Genomic DNA, 20,322 nt, shown 5'->3' on the forward strand with positions numbered 1-20,322 from the left:
AACAAACATGGAGTTGCAGAGTAAGTTTTGAGTTGACAAAACCAGACAAACTTAACCCGGTTTACATCAGGTTCAGCTGTAGCACAACGCTTTGAATCACGTTCTCTGTCAACTCTGGTTTGATCCAGCCTTTTGAGGCGCGTGATCCTGAAATTGTGACACTTGCAGCAAACAGCCAATCACACGGAACATGGAAAGCATCATCAGTTTGATTGACTTCTCGCGAGTATCAGCACAATTCACTTTTCTGTTGAAGATGAAGAGATCATTATGAACAAATGTCATGAATTGAAACAGTTTAACAAAGCAGAAGTAAACAATGCTGCAGTGAAAGTTTAAGGCAGCAACTGACTATATCAAAACAGAATCAACTGAATTTAAATTATTTATGTTAACAATAAGATCAAAAGATGCTTCATTAATTTAAAATGCTTTATATATTGAAGTTTGTTTTATACCAATATAGTTAGACCTAAAGTAAATTAAATGCCATGTTTAATATTAATTAATTAATATCTTATCACATACATGGGGAGTGGCTTCACTGCGTCGTCCCTTTTCTCAGAGCTGATTTGGTCCAGTTTTGTTTTGCTTTCTCTAACCCAGAATAAAACCTGCTCTGGTGCAGGTTAGCCGTGTAGCCTAAGTTACCATGGCAACGAAACCAGCTGAAAACCAATCCACCTTCTTGAGCCCGAAAACTCAGAGTATGCTCAAACTAAACACGAACTTACTTGGGTAAAAAACAGCTTTGTGATACAGGCCATTAGATATCTAAATTAAATTATGCATATGGATTTACATTTATTCATGAGGCAAACACTGTTGACAGCGGCGACTTTATCATTAGCATTAACCATTATAGTGTTAATGAGAATTACACTAACAGTCTTTATTGAATATTTTATTTGTAGCTATTTTAGCTCAAAGGATTTGACAGGTATTGTGTATCACAGTACCATTAAAATGTAACATCAAAGGCAATGATACAAACTCATAATGACATTCTCCAGAGGGATCTGAATATGTTTGCATCTAAATAGATAGTACATTTTTTATGACGTCAAATTCATTAGTATATGAGCCAGCTTAAATCTTTGTATTGAAGATGCAGTATACACCAGACTTATAAACATGCAGTGCGCGTAAAATTATGTAATGAACAGATGTGATACCAGTTGATGAAGGCCGGTACACTTACCACCAATGCACATCTGTTTATTCAACCATAACCAGCTGAAATCAGTTTTGTTGATTCTAGCTGATCCTATAACCTGCTACAGCTGGTCTAGACTGAGAGACCAGCTGCTTGACTCCCTTATCTGACCACCGAGTTAAGGTCTTAGAAAAATGCAGCATTCGTTTAAAGAATTGAAGTAGAAAGAGTGTGTTTTGCTTTGTTTTTAATTAATTTATGAAGCCATTGTAAACTGTATTCTAACAAGTGTTATATTACAATGCTTACATATTTTATGCAGACAGCTTAAATTGTTGAACATTCAGCTTAACCACAAAAATACTGTTAAGTACAGATGTTGCGTCAGTTTTTTTACCATGTTTTTCACTGACACACACCCCTATCATTCTGGTCTTAAAGAAAGTCCCGAACTTTCTGGAATATTTTACATTGGGATGTGCAGTTTACAAAATATTTCACAAGGCACTTCAAGTTGTGCACTCACTCTTTAAGATTTTATAAAAAAATAAAGCTGAAAATGTACAATCAAACTGAATTTGTCCATAATTGTCTGTGTGTCTACCCAATTGCAAGGAAGTGAAGTTGAGTTTGAGCTTATCAGATATGTAGATGCTTATGTTAATAATGTGTTTACATTTTGAGAACTCTTAAAGCCCAGTCTGCATTTTCCACGGATATGTCAGTCAAAAATAAAAATAGCCCCAACAGTATAAATTATGTCATTATATTTACTCTAATGACATAGCCTCGTGTCTTTTGCAAATACACATTCTCTCTTCAATGCACACAAAATCTCATTATTGATTTGGAATTACATAACTAGTCAATTATGACAAAGAGTTTGTTTTGGCGTTCAAAGCGCGGTTTCCTTAATAATTCCTTAATAAACTGTCTTTAGAGTCAAAACGCACCAATAGTTCATTTACAGTGCGTAAAAGCGCATCTTCATATAGCACTGAAAGCCGCTGTCTCGCACGAAAACGAGCTATACTTCAGGGAGTAATTCTGTCCGTCATTGTTATCCCAGAATTGAGAGTTATCATCCTTCATGTACACTGCGAAATGCACAGAAGCGCTTTGACCTAAGAAGGGAGGCGTGTACATGGTGAAGGAAAAGCGCTCTCCAAGCGCCGTCAACTCGTTGGGCACGAGGATGGCTTGCGCGTCCACGAACGACAGCCAGTCATTAAAAGTATACCTGACTCCAACCACTCTCTTGCAATTACTCCTACGCATCGCCCGTATGACCCCACGTACATCAAACTGGGTGACTGTGACGCTTTCCAACGCGACTTGACAGCACCTAAGCCGCGTCTCCAAGTCACCAGTGTCCACGGGCATCTTAAAGGTAGGGATTAGGCGATCAAATGTTAGAGTGGACTTCAGGTTTACGCACAAGTCGTCCATGAAGTCCCGGTCCTTTTGGAGAGGGTAGCTCTTAAGTCTGGTGAACACTTTGGCAGGAATCTCCGGATCCTCGCTGGTGTTAAAGTGCTTTACGCTGGCCAGATTTAACCCGAGCGCGTCCGCGAACTTCACGCGTTTTCTGCAGTTCTGCGAGATCTGGTGATAAAGGTTCGCCTGATCCGGATAGGCAGGTAAGGACTTGGCTCTTCTCCTGTCCCGCAGGTACTCTGGTATCTCATCGGGTTGGAGATCATCATCAGAGTCTATACCGTTTTCCATCTGCTCCTCGTTCATGATGTTTATAAACTCAGCTGTGCGTCTCCAAGGATATAAACAGGTGAGAAGACTATTCTGCACATGCAAGTGCAATGGTCCAGTGACAACCCCAGGGCTGCTAACAAATCCAGAGGAGCATATATGTACAGGCAGTTAGATTTGGGACGGCCCACCCACACACAGGGTCCAGCACGCCTTTCTGTAGTACACACTACTGATAGATAGAGCGATCGTCCATTGCATCATCTTTACAAATAAATAAGTAATCTCATAAATATATATTACTACTAATAATAACATAATTTTTGAATAAAGCGTCTTACAGTATTATTATTCGCCTATGTAATTGCCTTAGATATCAAAATATTCGAGCAAATTTATATTTTATTAAATTACATTTAAAAGGATAGCACAACTACCACTTTTCCAGCATTTCAAGGTTTTTCCCTCATTAGTGACTTGTCATGTTTCATTTGATTTCACATGTTTTCATATTAAAGATGTTTGCCTGCTTGAACAGCCTCTTTATTTTCCGTAAAGCTGTCTGACTGCTCTCCTAACCAATGACCACAGGTCAGTGAGATCTTTAAAACATGTTGAAATCACAGTCAAAACAAACACACTCAGCAAACCTCTAGTTCTGTTACAACACAATTAACATTAAACCCAAACATAAACCTCTACACTTTTATGTGAAGAGCATTTGGCAAGATGTTAGAATAATTGTTGATCAATTACAACTCGAGATTTCCTTTTAAATGCCATGTTTAATTATAGAGAATTAAACTAAAAAGTTTTTTACTTTTTTTTTCTAAAAACTGTAAAACATTCTGGAAGCAAGTTTTACAAGTTTCTCTCAGGGTTATAATATAGTCCAGTAGATTTTAATGGGAGATGAACTACACATTTTTCTTATAAAATAAAGACGTTACGTATGTCACTGTATTTAAAATGGTTTAATATTCTTATTCAAATTTTGTTGTAACTCTAATTCACCAGCAGATGTCAATGTTGTTACATTTCTATTCCCATTCCTATGCAAATAATACAAATCTAGTGGCTCAAGTGTGTGTAAATAAATGCTTGTGCCAAACCGCTTCTTTACAATTGATCTTTTCTTTAAAGGTTTACAAGTTTATTTGTTTATTAAGACACAATAAAGCGGCTGGATTAAACTGCTGCATTCCAGCATCAATGTGACATCAGAAGACTTTTTTACATTGTGTAATTCTCTCAGCATTCGATGTTGTTATAAAGGGAATGTACAGGTATCAGCACCATTCATGTGGACAGATATGCATTCATTCATATGGAATCTTTACCACAAATAACAGTGATTTCTGATGGTCTTCGTGGTTATAAGATTACTTGTCCTATAAGAACAAAAGGTCATTAACCTACATTCAATTCAGATAAAAAAGAAATCAACAAATCTTTTGGTTAGGTTGTGCATATTCTGTATGAAAATGTTTGTGTGCTAAATCAACCTTTACTGGGATATGATCACGTGATATAGTTAACCTCATGAAAAAAGCTTGACTTTTCAAATAACAGTTATGAGTGGAAATGTGTTTTCCTCCTCTTTAAGGTTATAAAAGTAAATGTGATGGTATTCAATGCCAATTTGTTGGGGTGAAATATGATGTTTCCACAGTTAAATTCTGTATTACAACAGTGTTGAACTTAACTGCAACAGTTATAGATTCAAACATTTGTTAAACTTAACCGCATGATTTCTTTGAGGTGCAAAACGTGTTTATGTATATTAATATAATACTAATATTCAACATTTCCCATTTCATTGTGGGCGACTGAAAAAGTGGTATATGCATCGTATTACACAACAGCAGAACCATTTGACAATCAGGACTTCATTGTTTGTATACTATACATATTTATAAAGCTTGTAGTAGATCTAAAATATACTTTCATATACCTTTAGAAACATCAGTATTTATATCTCAAAGGATACATGACAACAAACATTGAAACTAACACGATTAACTGCCTTCATTAGTATAAATCATTATAGTTATGGAAAAACCTGAAATGGATAACGGGAATTGTAGTTCAGCATTTATAGAAGGAAAAGCATCCCATCATGCCTCCTCTGCTGTGTATACACGGTACATCAACGTGACGATAACTGCAGCGATAGCGGGTATCAACCAGTTTGACCACCAGCTAGAACAAGAGACCAAAGGGAAGGTTTGTAACAAAGCACTTGCGAACGAGCTTGAATCATTAATCAGATACTTGCTATCTGTGGACTACAATGGAAAGTTTGTAATACAAACAGACTGTGAAAACAGCGTAAGCCTTATGTGATCCCTTATGTATAGCAACATATCTTTTAAAACATGTTTTTTACCTCGCATCTACCTAAAAATTCTGTAATACGAAAACAGACAGGTCTTTTAATGAAAGCAGATGCAAACTACCTTGTTGTTTCTTGATGAGTCGTTACAAGCGATTCCTGTTAAACAAAAAAATAAAGAAAATTGGGTTTGTTCAATGTTATTTTTAAACGGTGCAAAGAATGTTTGATAAAAGCTTGAAAATGGCATTATCAACACTACTTACTGGGGGTTTGGCTAGCTTGTCCCGGTCTTCCTGTGAAAAAACAGAGACATTCAAATTACCGCGTGAGCTTATTTTCATCAGCTTTACAAAATGACCATGAATTTTGAATATAACCATAATATCCTAGTCTAACAAATCTATACAAAACATACAAATTAATTTCCCAGCACTTTCATAGAAACTTTCTGATAGCATCTGTACTAAATCCACACTACCTCCGGTAGGAATAAAAAAGGATTCCAGGTGATTGATAGTATCTCAAACCCCTGTAGGACTAGAAAAACATCTTGGATTTTGTGAGCTACAACTATGAAACCGGGCTGATGCTGTCCAGGATGTAAACTCAGGACTCTGTACTTGGCTCATTTCAAGATATCAAGGATGGGTAAATGTGTGCTTTTTTCCACCAAAGAACATTTTCACATAGTTTAACATTAACATTACCATCAGTTTTGTTGACATTTTACATTTCATGCATTTGGCAGAAACTTTCATCCAATTTACAAAGTGCATTCCAGACAGCTTTTGTACACGTGTTGCCAAGGAGCAGAATGTCCCCTGACCTTTGCACAGCCTTGTCCCCATATTTTCACAGAAACTACAAACTGCATCACTTATTGACTGACCAGGCCTTTTTGTGTGCCACGGCTGACCGACGGGTTGCAAGGCGAAAGACGCAAACCAGACTTTGGCAAACATTCACACACTGTAGTCTATGTAGAATTGTTGGTCAAATGGTGACTGTCAATGCTTTCAAAACGTTTACTTCACCTTATTGTAAATTATTTATTTGAAAAATGCTGTATTTGCCTTCACACAAAGTTATTTTCATAAAGCTGTATCAAAACAGCACAAATTAATTCTTTCTATTGATCATCGATATTTCCATTCAACTTACAGGATGAAGCTCTCCTATAAGCATAGAACTGGCCATCTCCCGGGCATCTGTGGAGTGTCCGACATCTTCGAAACTCTCTGTAGCATCTCCACCCGCCTGCTCTCGTAACACCTCCTCTCCTCCCGGGTGCTGTGGGCATCAGATCAAACTTTATTTCAAAGGAAAGCCATAAATGATTGCTCAAAAATTCCCTGTAACCAGGATTACACTTCACTGCTGATTGAAAACTGGGTGAATGCTGTAGAAGTTGATCCATGATAATCAATTTGTATCTTTTTCTTTAAATGAATGCAACCATTAAAGCATTTTTTACAGACGATGCTATAATTAAAGTATATAGTTATATCTGGTGCTTTGTATGGAAACCAGTATGCACTAAGCCATGCAATAGCATGCTTAAAATAACTTTTGAACATCTTTAGATCGAGCTGGATAACTTCTCAACGTGTTATCTAGGTAACACTGGAAATAGGGGAAATGTTAATCTGATAAAGCACGCACGCATGTGTGTGATATACCGTTTCCTTTCCTACAAATATGAGGAAAACGTCATTAATTGCAAAATTGATATTGAAACACATTAGTTAGTATCTCTTCGGCCGCACTTAAGGACACTTGGCGGAAGTGTGTCCGTGCATTTCTTGTGTTGAACGCTAAACCTTTGGACACCGACTTTATCAATGAATTCATTCATTCACCGCAGGCAATGTAGGCTACACAATGACGTGCACAACAGTAAAACAAATCGTGCTATACTGTTTACCAAATGCAATATGCATTACACATTTAGCTGTACCGTAATTGTCAACGATGTGTTTCGCACCCGTATTTGTGGCTGTATAGAGTTGTTAACGCTCACCTCCTCGAGAAACTTCGTAACGTCGTACACTTTATTATGGATGATAATCCATGTGCTTTTAAAAGAGTTCCGCTCCTCCACTTCTGACAAACGGTAATATTTAACGCCCGTCCCGTCTGTTCCGTTGTCCTCCATCGGGTTAAACGTGCGTTATTCGCGAAGAAAGTCGCGAAGAAAACCTCCAAAAAGTTCCCAAGCGAACCGCGCACAGTCTGGTAACGTAGTTCAACACTGCGCTTACCAACAATCGTATTTCCCAACACGCCAAGCCACGCCTATTCCACTCTATAGGAAATCTTATTGGATCAAGTTGTGTTTCGTTACCTGTCTGCTCGGTTTCTATTGGATCGAAGGCTGACAATCAACGCGCGTGGGCGTATGTCACACCGTGAAGGCCAAAGCAAGCGTGACTTTGCCGAGTTTGCTGAAGTTCACGAGCGCAATTGTTCTCACGCAATACGGAAGCGAAGAAGTGTATTGGCATCAGTTTACTATTGTATGGGTCATTAAAGCCACGCCAGGCTGAGATGACGTGTTGATGTAATATTTGTAGGTTTTATGGACACTTGCTGTCGCGTACGCACAGAAAAAATATCATTTAACATATAACGTGATGATATAATGACCTATGATAAAGCTAGTGCAGTATTTATTTAAATAGGGTTATTTGTTAGATTAATGTCTGCCATTCAACTTCATTATTAATATAAAATTTGGGTAATAAAGCCACGCCAGGCTGAGATGACGTGTTGATGTAATATTTGTAGGTTTTATGGACACTTGCTGTCGCGTAAGCACAGAAAAAATATCATTTAACATATAACGTAAAGATGTAATGAAGACCTATGATAAAGCTAGTGTAGTATTTTTTTAATAGGGTTATTTGTTAGATTAATGTCTGCCATTCAACTTCATTATTAATATTAAATGTTTGGTATAATGGGCATGACGGCTTTTCTTGTCACGCGATACATATGCGTCTCGCGCTTACCGCCAATTCCGTGCTGTAGTAAGTAACGGTCGCATCAAACTGTGAGGTAAAATAATTCTTTCTTTCTTTTTTTCTTTCTTTCTTTCTTTCGTTCTTTCTTTTTTTCTTTCTTTCTTTTTTTCTTTCTTCCTTTCTTTCTTTTTTTCTTTCTTTCTTTCTTTCTTTCGTTCTTTCGTTCTTTCTTTCTTTCTTTCTTTCTTTCTTTCTTTCTTTCTTTCTTTCTTTCTTTCTTTCTTTCTTGTGGCAAGCGAATGCAACTTACATCTGAGGTAATGTGAAACTTCCGAGCCTAATGTACCTTAAGTATCGCTGATCAATGGTTTGGTGAATTTAACCCACATTTCCCCTCAGAATGAATAGATGTGGGACACAGTCATTGTTTTTCGTCGCTCTTCCGGAGCTGAGCAGTTTATGTTGTGTCAACCTGTTCTTCCCCAACACCAACGATGAAGCAGAGTTGAGAAACAAGCAAGTAAAAACCTGCAGGTGAAAAGAAAAACAAATATAATATATAATATGAGTTATTGATATAGGTTGGGGCCTGGCTAAAGTTGAGTTTGCATGTTTGAATACATTTGCATGTTATTCAGTTAATAGTGCACTATGAATCCGTCTTTGAATAATATCATCTTTGAGCAGCTGTTGTTTTTTCTATTCATGTGTAACTTTTTATCTCTGTCAGAGAACTTGTGCTCTTATACTCGAACATTGTTGCCTCACCTGTTTTGGGTCATTTTGGGAGCATCACCGTTGTTATGACCGTAAGTATGAAATTGTTTAATATCTGATTTGACTAGAATCTGATCTTGTAGGGCTTGATCAGTGATCAGTGCACAAGTAAGTGGTATATTATGTCCAACGTGTGATATGTAATACAATATACATAACTATGTCTTTAGAGGTGTATAAAGACCTATGAAGCCTTATGTTTTTATTACCTTAGAATGAGCTATTTTGATCTACAAACACCGCTGGTCCTTTTACATGGAATTCACCAAATAGTTTCTAAAATAAAAGGAAAAATGCTTTACAACGTAGCAAAAATGTGGCAATGTCTTTTTAGGCCTGTGTCAGTCTCCGTAGCATCGAAAGGGAGGGGTGAAGTTAGCCGTTGGTTGCAATTCGCAACCTCACCTTTAGATGCCGCTACGTATTCTACGGTGGACCTTTAATAATCATATTCAGTATTAAAAAGGTTTAGTAAGAAATTATATTCTTTGCCCACTGCTATACAAACTGTATAATTTTACAAGTGTCTCAATTGGATTTCTAGATCAATTGCACAGTTCAGACAATTGCTGCCCTACTTTTGTTGTTACTGCAGTTTTAGTTAGTAAGTTATTTTAGCATCCTACGATTCAATTCCTAGGCAGGCACACACAAAGTATGTTTTATTTATTATGTAACATTATGATATTTCATCAATGATGTCTTAAATGAATGTCAAAATAAATGTGTCTATTGCTAAATTATACGTTAGGCGTAGCGCTTATTATTTTGATTGCATTGCGTGTCATCGTTCTTCTCTTTTATGAGTGTTTCGTGATATCTGCATCTCCTTGCGTGCATGTGCACCTGTCATTGGAGTGTGTGATGTTGCATGTGCGTGACTTCAGATCTAGGTGCATGTGTGTGTGCGTGTCAGTACGGCTCGTGCTAAGGCATGTCCCGTGCAAAGCAAAATATTTGAGGCACATTCCACACACTCCATCATCTCTTTTCCTGCCCTGAACGGAGGCCACTTAAATCAGCCCTTCACGTGGAAAGTGCCAAATAAAGCTAACAGCATTTCCAGTTTTGCCCATTCAGTAGTTCCTTTGATTTGAATCTGTTTTGGAACACATTTTTCTTGAGTTTTGCAAATGTTGTGAATATGTAGCCAGACTTCAATGGGAACGCTAGTGAATAATTAACAATGTTGTGCTTATGTAACCTTCATGCCTTTTGTACTTGTGTATTAAAAAAGGGAGGACGTGCCTTTGTAGCGATGCAACTCAACAGAACGAGTATTGAATGAAAATCTGTGTATTCTCTTTTGCAAGTACTTCATCATCAGATTTGTTCCTTACCCCAAGTAAACATGGTATATTTGTTTACCTGTCTATTTTAATTGTCTGTTTTTTTTCTTGTACGCTTTCCTAGAATACATTTTACAAGAAAGGCATCATTCAAGCTTTTGCACAGACACATGGTCTGCAGGTAAGTATAAGGGGAAATGTTTTGGCTATGTTGTTTAGTCCTCTCTTAGACTGTCTTACCTCCATGTTGTACTTGCAGACAAATCTCTCAAGCATTTGTGTTGCCCCATGAGTTCAGTCTGAGCCCAATCTGATGCATCTTGACATCTTTATGTGAACAAATGGTCACAACATCATAACCAGAATCCAACATTACAATTAGAATAGGGGCTGTATATACCTTGTTCAATAATGTATTTATTACTGAGTGTAGTAGTAAAGTGAAAGGTGTTCTGGTCCATAGCCAGTGCATTGTTAGGAAATTTATCAAATCACTTAGTTATGCTTGTTATCAGTTGGTTATGCTTGTCTTAGCAAATACCTCTGACAATAAGTAAAGATAAGCAATTCAATTTAAAAGGGAAAATAAAAAGAGAAAAAGGAAATAGTATGGTAAATAGGTGTCAGAACATGGATATAGAGAACATGGGCCATTAAGACATACAATGTAAACCAGATAACAGAAGCTTCTGTACATTGATACTAAATCTGTCTGTCACAGACCTTTAATCCATCCCATAAACTTCTGTTTCTGTAGTTCGCCTGTCCCCAAAGGGTATTGCCTCCTGTTTTGCAGACCTGTTTGTCTTATGCTGTGATTGCGAAGCTGGCGCCCAAATGGAATAAAGCTGGCCAATACCTTATTGCAGGTGAGATACAAAAGCACTGAGACAATACACATACATTTAATTATTTGGAGGACGCTTTGTTCCAAAGTGTCTGCCAAATGACTCTAACAACAGCGACTCTTGCGTCCAGGTAAAGCAATATACACAAGAAGTGGCAGTAATACAAAGTTTTGTGTATAACATTAGGATGATATAAGCACGCATAAAGTACAGAAAGAAAGAAAAAATTAAGAAACAGTTAAAGTACTAGTTCACTTTAAATTTAAAATGAAAGATAATTCACTCACCCACATGTCATCATTTAATTGACTTAAACGTGGGGCTGTTGGTTAAGGTCCAAATTTCAGTTTCATCGCAGCTTCAAAAGGCTCTACACAACACCAGCGAATTAATAAGGGTGTTGTCTAGTGAAACGATTAGTTATTTTCCAAGAAAACAAAAAAATTATATTCTTTTTAAACATAAATTAATGGCTTATACTGCCTCGAAGTGCCTCCAGGATGAAACTTGGACCTTAACCAACAACACCCAAAGGTGGAGTCCATTATATGGATAAGAACCCTGTAAAGCCTCAATTAGTTTTTTGACAGAAGAAATAAACACACTTTTATGACATGTGGGTGATTATGATTATAATTTCTATTCTGCTTCTTTTTGTGCTCACAGAAGAGGTGGGTCTTCAGCTGCTTTTTGAAATGTATGATTGCTAAGCCTTACATAAGCCTTTCTTTACCTGATTGTACAGTATAATACAGACACTGTTGTTGCCTTTATGGATTTAAATGACACAGGCATTAAGCAATAATAGTAAATCATTGTTGACTGAAAAGAACTGGATGCCTTAGTGAAATGCTGTACAAAGAAATCTTACCAGTCTACTGTATGTTAAAGCTAAACTTCAGTCTGTGTTAGCTTGAAATGTTTTTCTAGTTGAGGAATGAGTAATGCATGCAGTTTACTGGATGTTCCCTTCATTTCATTTACCGGGCTCTTGTTTTTATTACCTTGGGGTTCAAGGGATATGTCAGCAAATTCAGTTTTAGTTCAATTTCAGTTTAACCCTTAGAAATAAAAAAGCAAGATTGTTGTGAACGTAAAGTTAACAGTCATGTTCTGAATTATCACTGTAAGAGTTTAATTATCACTACCTTAATTAGTAGCACAATGTGTTAATCTAGAAAATATGTAGCAAGCATTTGCATGTACTGTATGTGTGATGCTTCCAAATTCATCAGCATGGTTTGGATAAGTGGATATAGAAGGAACAATATAAAAGTCAAAGGGAATCAGGCAGTTTGTGCCCTTGTGTTGGAGGTCGCTCCTTGAAAACTTCTGTGGTTTTGTCCTTGAACACTTTGGTGCTTTAACTGTGTTTATGACTGTCAGGCTTACAGAGGTGTTAGGAGGATTCTAAAAAGCTGGGCAGGGACAATTTATAGTAATGAATTTTAGTCTAATAAATGTGCTTTTTTAATGTACAGGTATCAAAAATATTGTTGATAATATTTCCAGATTGCAACATTCAATTTACTATTTGTTTCAACATCTTAGAATAATGTTTCTTCTCTCCTTTCCAGGAAAGGAATTCCTCAGTCACTCTGGTAAACTAAATGCGGTTGGTAGGTAGGAGTTTTCTATATACTTTGGCACAGGACACTGCCATTTCTATTCTCATTGTTGGACACTGATTTCCCCCGATTGCTGTCTGGGAGTGACTAAATTGGTCGAACACTAATGGAAAAACCCTCTTACATAATTTCTAAGTAATGTTTTTAAGTATGAGAAAATGATATTGTGGTGTGTTTATAAGTGTCAGCCACCCCTTCCCTTGCAGGACAACTTGTAAATGTTCATCAGTGACACTTCTTTCCCTTTAGCCCAGAATAATTAGCTTTCGTCATGCTTCAGGCCACAGTTCATCATGTTATACTGTATCATTAAACCTAAGTCTCTTCTATAGTTTGTTCACTTACTCATGATAACACACACTGTTCTTTAATCTCTGTTTGTCTTATCCCCTCCTCCACTCTTTTTCTGTATATTTACTCTTTCTCATGTCGCCTGAGGATGTGCTCTTGTTATTCACCCACAGCTCTTGAGTTGAATATCACAGAGACTCAGTTGTGTATTAGTGTGGAGGCCAACACAGTCAGACTTCCTCCAGCTGTGGTAAGACACAATCAGTCTGGAGTCAGAAATCCCAGCCTTATTGAAAATGTGACTATCTTTACTGCCATTATACAGTGATACACCTTTGACACAATTCATGCCCTCTATGCTACCACTTGCTCAATCATGGTTGTGCTCATGACAGAGGAAAACTGTCCAATTCAACAGTTTTCTGCATAAATCTGTTCCTCAGCTATTGATTTAGACACACAAATACCTTTATATAACTATACAATATATAAAATCAATAGTAGTTTGGATTGCCCCTAAAAAATCTAAACACTATGGCCCGGTTCCACATTTATTTTCAGTTTAGTCAGCTCAAACATTCATTTTAGTCTGGGAAGAGTCTTAAATCTTGTCTGTGAGACTGGGCACATGACTCTATTGTGCATTTGAGCATGTAACAACATCAGTCATAGGTCTTGACTTTAAAGAGGGAATCACTGTCACTGTCTTCAGAACTAAAGTATACGTTTTATGTTGTTCTGTCTGTTTCTGTGATATGTGATATGCACAATAAGATGTAGTCTGAACAATTTTAATCCATGCTCGTATTATAATTTCTGTTGTTAATTACATGCTTTTGTGTTTATTGGCAGTTAAAGGATTTCGATTTCCCAACTCCTGTGGTGGAACGTTTCCTCCAAACTAATGATGGTGTCCTTCATACAACCATGCCAAATAATTGGTGCCACATTCTACCAAGGTGTGTGTATACACTATGCTGCACAGTCAGACTTCTTTTTAAAATTGAAGTCCTACATCTAAGAAAACACGTAAATCGGTACTGGTGATTTGTGCTGTACTGCTGATTCACAGTTGGATTTTAACAATAATTCTTTCCACAATTGTATGGCTTTTTGTTAAAGGTAAAGCCTAGTTTTATTGTTTTTCATGTATCTTGTGTGAGCAGTATGAAGAAAGGTCAGCTCGTAAGTATCAGTTGCAGAATTCCACAGGAATGTCCATTTCAATCTTACTCAGAGTTCCAGGAGCATTGGAACAGCATGGTAAATACAACCACAGTCATGCACATTTTGCGTATTTATTTTCATATTTATTTTGTATATTGTTTTATTTGCATATTAACATGTTACAACTTATTAAACAAGTATTAACCTAGCAATATTTTAGTGTTATATTGTTATCGTATACCCTATTTTAGTCTCCCCCATAGAACAGTCTTTGTATCTTAAAAAATACATTCTTTGCTGCAAACATATACATTTTTTCATAAATATATATTTATTTATTATAAAATAATAATTTAAAATATGTTAAATAATTTATGTGTGTGAAGTCCCATATAAATGATAATAATACATCTTCTTCTCCTCTTTCTATTAAATGTGATGAATTTTTTTATGTTAGAGGAATAGAGGAATGAAAGATGATGTCCTTTACAGCAGCCAAAACAGAAATGCTGGGTCTCAGAGTGTTGTTAAGGCTACATTTCAAGTTGACAGCATGTGTTTGTAGTCAACCGTTAGACCTACTCTGTTTCTGAAACAGCTTTTTCCCATTTCCATTTTAATTTTTGTGTAAATTGACTGTCAGACACTGGAAGTGTTGTACCTTCACAGAATTCTACTTTGTATTATATGTGTGCTTGCACGTACAGTACTATTTGTATGTGTGTTTTGTGTTTGGATTAGAGGTTAAAACCTAACCTTTGATCATAAACAGACGCACTAGCAGGGCTTGGCTGTAACATAATTTGTCTGTATGTGCAGACATGCACATATTGTATATACACCGTCTGTTCAAGTCCAAAACAAATCTAAATATTTTGTCAGAACATTGCTTGTTTGCTTATAAATGTACATTTACACACACACAAACAGGGGAAAATCGCCGGATCTTTTAACACTTTTGTTGTTTGTTTGTTTCTCCTACACCTTTGGTTTAGTACGGATACCAGCTTCCGTCAGCAAGGGAAGAAAAAGTGATCTACTGCAGTGTGTACTTTAAACCAATAGGTGAAAAGCTGTTCACGTATCCTTTAGTAAATGTGCCATCGGTGTTAATCTAATTTCTGTTTAGAATATAAAGTCATGCATCATGCACTCTCTGATAAATACCGTACACTCCTACGTAAACACCAATTCACTCTTTTATGCTGTTCTGCTCTGTTTACAATCATGATAATCTTACTGGTTACTTTCACAAACAGAAATCATTTTTTGTCATAAATCTACTTCTGGAGATTCATTCTGAGAGCAGTAAAAAGGCCTGTTATTCAGACACTAAGTAATGCAACATGACAATGACACCTAGTGGTCATGAGCTAGGAAATTCTTGAGAATCGGCATGGAATGAAAACTAGCTTTCTGAAAATGCAAACAATCCATAGCATGCAAGTATGTTTATTGTATAACAGAGGTTTGTCCCATGACATCATTATGTGCATGGTTGATTCTGTAAACGTGTGCTTAATATGGTGTACAGCGTTCCAGTATGCTCTGCTGGATCATAGCCATTTTTGTGGTTTCATTCCTTTGTGTGAAAGCGAACCATAGAATTCAGTAAACTCTGCTTAATTTCTTCTTATTAAAATGACATAACCTAGTATTCACATTTCTTCACAGGTATTTGCTAGTTGAACACACGATATCATCCAGTCATACATTTACATATTACGGATACAAAAAGACTGCAAACACACAATAATAATGATGATCAATTGCAGTGTATTACAGTCATATTTATAACACTTTGTTTTCGATTTCTTCTTTGTTGGCAGTTTAACACATGTATCCTTAAAATCATGCTCAGATATCCACTGTGTTGTATCCGGACACAGCCAGTACAGTGCTTTCCCAGAGTAGACCTGCAGGGGGTGCTGAGAACCTTCATATCAGATCTGCAGGCTGAACTGCAAAGCGTGTGTGGTTTTCCAGTGCAGATGTCTAAAAAACCTTTCTACTACAACCATGAACTGATCACACCAGTCTCTGAGGTATTACACACACACACGTGTGCATAAACATATATTCAAACTTACAAGTTCAGTTGATCAGAGGCTCCGATTATTCTAAATTCATCAATTGAACGTGACATAACTAGACTATTGAAAACTCTGCTGCTTAGTATTACATCTGACATGGGCTCAATGGTTAATTTCTTGTGACAAAGCTAATCTGCTACACAGATGCAAGTGGATGGCCTACCCTGCATGTGCTACCCTGGTTTTACATTCATGTTGAAAGATAAATTCAATAAATTTGACATTTGTATTTATTTTTCCAAACCTATGATTTAAAAGTGAGTTACAAACTTTCAAGAAAAGAGACCTAAGTGCTCGCCAGATATAATCACACCCGCAAACTTAACATATGCCACACATGAGAAATGTACATATGGATGATCGCCAAAGCGTTCGCACAGTCAGCCTCATAAAACAATCCATCACTTTGTAGGAACAACGCCATTTAAAACACATAATACGAGAGTTTCCAGTCAGAACAATACCTGACACTACATTAGGTCATTTCTTCCATTTGATTGTTGTTGGCTCACGGATGAGATACTGACAGTCGGCCAGATGGACTGAGGTTTAATTTATGCTTGCCAGAGCTGAACGCTAATGTTATTACACAAATGACAAATGCTGGAGGATATGATTCGAAACACGATATGTGTCAATCCCTGTGTTAGTACAGATGGAAAACTGGTGCACGGGAAGCTTCATTATTATTATAACATTGTAAACTCTCATGATTGATAATGATCATGATGAGTACAGCATTAGGCCAACAGTGATTAACAGACTCATTTTAATTCACACACCTGCTCCTCCATCATAGTTCAGCTCTGACAAAACTCTACAGATTTCTGATTTCATTTCTGTGAAACCTTACTGATTTGGAAGTCAAGTAAGCTCACTAAAATGAAACAGACTTTGTCATGTTATTCTATAGTGCTTATCTCATGCAGGGTCATAGGGAGTGCTGGAGCCTGTGCCAATTATTTCAGGCTGAAGGCAAACACCCTGGACAGATGGGCTGTCCTTCACAGCCCAATAGACAGTTTCTCTCGATAATTTCAACGAGCTCTTAATGAAAGAAGCTGACTGATAGAAAACTTGAAAGCACTTGTTGGGTCTGAAAGCTGTAATATTTTTGTCATGAGTCAGTCATGGTTTCTATGATGTGTGAATATTAACAATCTATATCTAAGGAAACAATAGATATTTAATGTATTCACATAAGTTGTGTATTCTGTCTTTTTGAAGGAACTGTCATTGTGTTATGTTGATGTGTTATTGGTTTACTACCAAACATTGTAATTGTCTATGCGGTTTTGAACATTATCTGTTTAACTTTAAAACTTTAACTTTTTCACGATCAATAAGAGTATACAAAAAAACCCTTAGGTTTGTATCAGTGTATTGCACATTTTACTCTTGCACAACCTTCTCTTTCTTAAATTTTAGTACTTTGGAGCCCTGCCTGTAAACTTGACAACAGAAAACGCAAGTAAGGCTTTGCTGAACCATCTACCCAGCAGCTCTGTACAGAACACAACCCAACACGACTGTTTTCAGCAAGACTCGACTGGTAAACAGACCGAAAATAAAAGGAGTCTCAGTTTGGAGTCGTCTCCCGGTCAAAAAGCGTGTACTTTCATCAGCTCAACGACTCTGTTCTCCGCTTCTCCCACAAATGTTAATTTTACACACAGCCAGTCACAGTCTGCTGTGTTTCCGAGACCAAAGCTCGTGCATGTCTTCAAGAACAAATCACACACTTGTCACCCAAATGTGACCAAGATCCCTGTAGAGGAACAGCAGAGAGGACTGGAAAGACAGAATGTGGCAGTTATAAAACCTCTGACTAGTGCTCAGTGCTTTGCACATCCAGTCCATTCTTCACAGTCCTCCAGGCCTGTCACTGAACGGGTGTCCTTACCGTTTTATAAGAGGCAAACGGGCACCGATGGAGTCACTAGGGTTCTCCCAAATCAGCTTTTTGTACAGACACAGCCCCAAGTGTGTGAGGTCCCCAGTAAAAGAGGGGTAAGTCAGTCTGGTCTCATGAAGCAAACAAAATAGAAAACTAAATATATTTAAAAGTAAAGCATTACTCTTACCATTGTTCGTACTGTGTAGATAGAAATGTGTGCTGGTGCTGCCTCTGATGGAGCTTTTCACATCTTTCAGGGAGACACTTTTGAGTCAAAACCAAAGAGACTCAAACAGAGTGTGCAGGATGTGGACATGTATGCAAAAAACAAGCAGGTACTTTAAGATACTTTCTTTTAGTGATTTAAATATAATTTTAAACATTATTAATAATGACTTAAATCTGATAGCTAGGTATTCCTGCAGTTTAGTTGGTTAACATTACAAAGATCATGGGTTTGATTACCAGAAAACACATACTTGGAAAAATGTAAAGCTTAAAGGCACTGTAAGTGCGTATATGTTTAGCCTTTCTTTTTTTATCATTTACATTTAAAAGGAATTAATTGCTTCCAATGTTCTTTCAAAATATCTACCATAACAGTATTACCAAATTAAAATCAGTAGCTTTCTTGTCAGTTTATTTAGAAACATTACATGGGATTCACAATAAAAAAAATAGTGGAACAACAAAAAATTTTCAGCATATCTTTAATTTTTATATTTTAGTTATAACATCTCTACAATAATGCAGAATTTTTTCTCCTTAATGCATGAATGGCACTTTTATCACATTTTATAACAGTTTGCGTATAATGTTTTGGCAGTGTTGGCACTCACCTTAATGAAGTCTATTGCAATGGCATGTGTTTTTAGTCTTGATTAAGGATCTTCAAAATGAAAAGGGCCTATATTATTTTTTAGGATAGAGGTACAGTCATCTAAAAACCCATATTCAATTTTCATTTATATGATATTTCATGTTGCCAGTGCTTCTTCTATGTGATGGTACAGGCATATAGTTTGGATCAGGACACATATAGAAAGGTTTACTATTTTTATTAATGATGCACATTAGACTATTTAGCATAAAATCTAGTTGTATAAAGGCCATATGGAATCTGTGATTTCCACAGAATTTAATCTACTTTCTCCTAGACGTCTTTTGTGTTCCTTATTTTTGGTTACGTAATGCTTTAAGCTACCAGTAGAGTTGTACAATATAATCCCTTCTTTGGAATGGGCAGTTCTGTTGCTGTTGCCCGGGTGAAGCAATTTGTTTTGGTTTTAAACATTGAAAAAATGTTTGGACTGTTGAAGAAATGAGGTTAAAAAGGTGTTACCCTGCTACATAGAGGTTTTCATTTTGTATCTGTTCCCAGCTCTCTAAGGTCAATTCGGTGACTCTGCAGGCATGGTTGAGGAGTCGAGGGGTCAGCGTGCACTCGAAGGCTAAGAAAGAGGAGCTAGTGTCAAAGGTTATGAATTTTCTAAGGCAGAGGAACCACTACTTTAAAATGAATGCCTAGGTGTTGGGTTACTCACCTGAATACCACGTTATAAAAGAGAATACTGAAGAGGTTTGAAACTTTCCAGCTAAGTTCTTGTTGGTTGAACTAAGAAACAATTTTGGCAGTTCATACTATGCCATGAGTTGTTCTATGCTAAAGCATTTCATTCAGGGTATGACCAATAAAATTAATTGGATCTTTACTTTGAAGGGAGAGGTACTGTAGATAAACTATTTAGAATTGCACGATGTTGCTTCTTTTGCACTTATTATTATTAAGTATTTAGTTAACCAATGACTTCAAACTTTATTTCAATAAAATGTAATTGTTCTTTTATAAGAAGTTTTTTGTTTTGTGTCAGATGAAAAACAAAATGAACAAAAAATGAGAAAACCATTGTTATATAGCTTAAAAAGTAAAAATAAATAGCATACTGCAGATACAATAAGTTTGTAATTGTAAAATCTAGATGATTTGGTATTTTGGGCATTCAATCTAAGCACACGAACCTTGAGATATCTTTTGAAACTTGTAATGTGATACACTCGAAAAATCTAAGAAATGGAAGACTTCCAGCTTGAGCAAAATTTTACATTTGATTTAACATTATTGCTGCCTAGAAGAATCACTTATGATAGAGAAATGTTTTCGATCCTTT

General features: G+C 36.6%; 3 protein-coding genes across 3 annotated transcripts; 1 reads left to right on the plus strand and 2 right to left on the minus strand.

Moving 5' to 3' along the window:
* Positions 1-903: 903 nt before the first annotated feature.
* On the minus strand, positions 904-3,389 carry ppp1r3g (protein phosphatase 1 regulatory subunit 3G). Its single transcript, XM_079488343.1, has one exon. It carries the CDS (start codon positions 2,897-2,899, stop codon positions 2,144-2,146), a length of 756 nt encoding a protein of 251 aa, XP_079344469.1. The 5' UTR covers positions 2,900-3,389; the 3' UTR covers positions 904-2,143.
* Positions 3,189-7,672, minus strand: cyb5a (cytochrome b5 type A (microsomal)). Its single transcript, XM_079488344.1, has 5 exons — positions 7,222-7,672; positions 6,363-6,491; positions 5,465-5,494; positions 5,323-5,357; positions 3,189-5,065 (listed from the first exon to the last, which is right to left on the minus strand). The coding sequence occupies exons 1-5, from the start codon at positions 7,354-7,356 to the stop codon at positions 4,981-4,983; spliced, it is 414 nt and encodes a 137-aa protein (XP_079344470.1). The 5' UTR covers positions 7,357-7,672; the 3' UTR covers positions 3,189-4,980.
* Positions 7,673-8,564: 892 nt separating this feature from the next.
* cUnh18orf63 (chromosome Un C18orf63 homolog) lies at positions 8,565-20,000 on the plus strand (the record flags this gene model as incomplete). The annotated part of the gene is made up of 13 exons (XM_079487993.1): positions 8,565-8,698; positions 8,895-8,973; positions 10,355-10,411; positions 10,988-11,099; positions 12,656-12,679; positions 13,039-13,247; positions 13,850-13,956; positions 14,164-14,260; positions 15,160-15,245; positions 16,026-16,209; positions 17,686-18,267; positions 18,412-18,489; positions 19,536-20,000. The coding sequence occupies 13 exons, from the start codon at positions 8,565-8,567 to the stop codon at positions 19,680-19,682; spliced, it is 1,896 nt and encodes a 631-aa protein (XP_079344119.1). The 3' UTR covers positions 19,683-20,000.
* Between the last annotated feature and the right edge of the window lie 322 nt (positions 20,001-20,322).

The sequence above is a fragment of the Barbatula barbatula genome, assembly GCF_947034865.1.
Source record: "Barbatula barbatula genome assembly, chromosome: 23".
NCBI classification, from domain to species: Eukaryota; Metazoa; Chordata; class Actinopteri; order Cypriniformes; family Nemacheilidae; genus Barbatula; species Barbatula barbatula.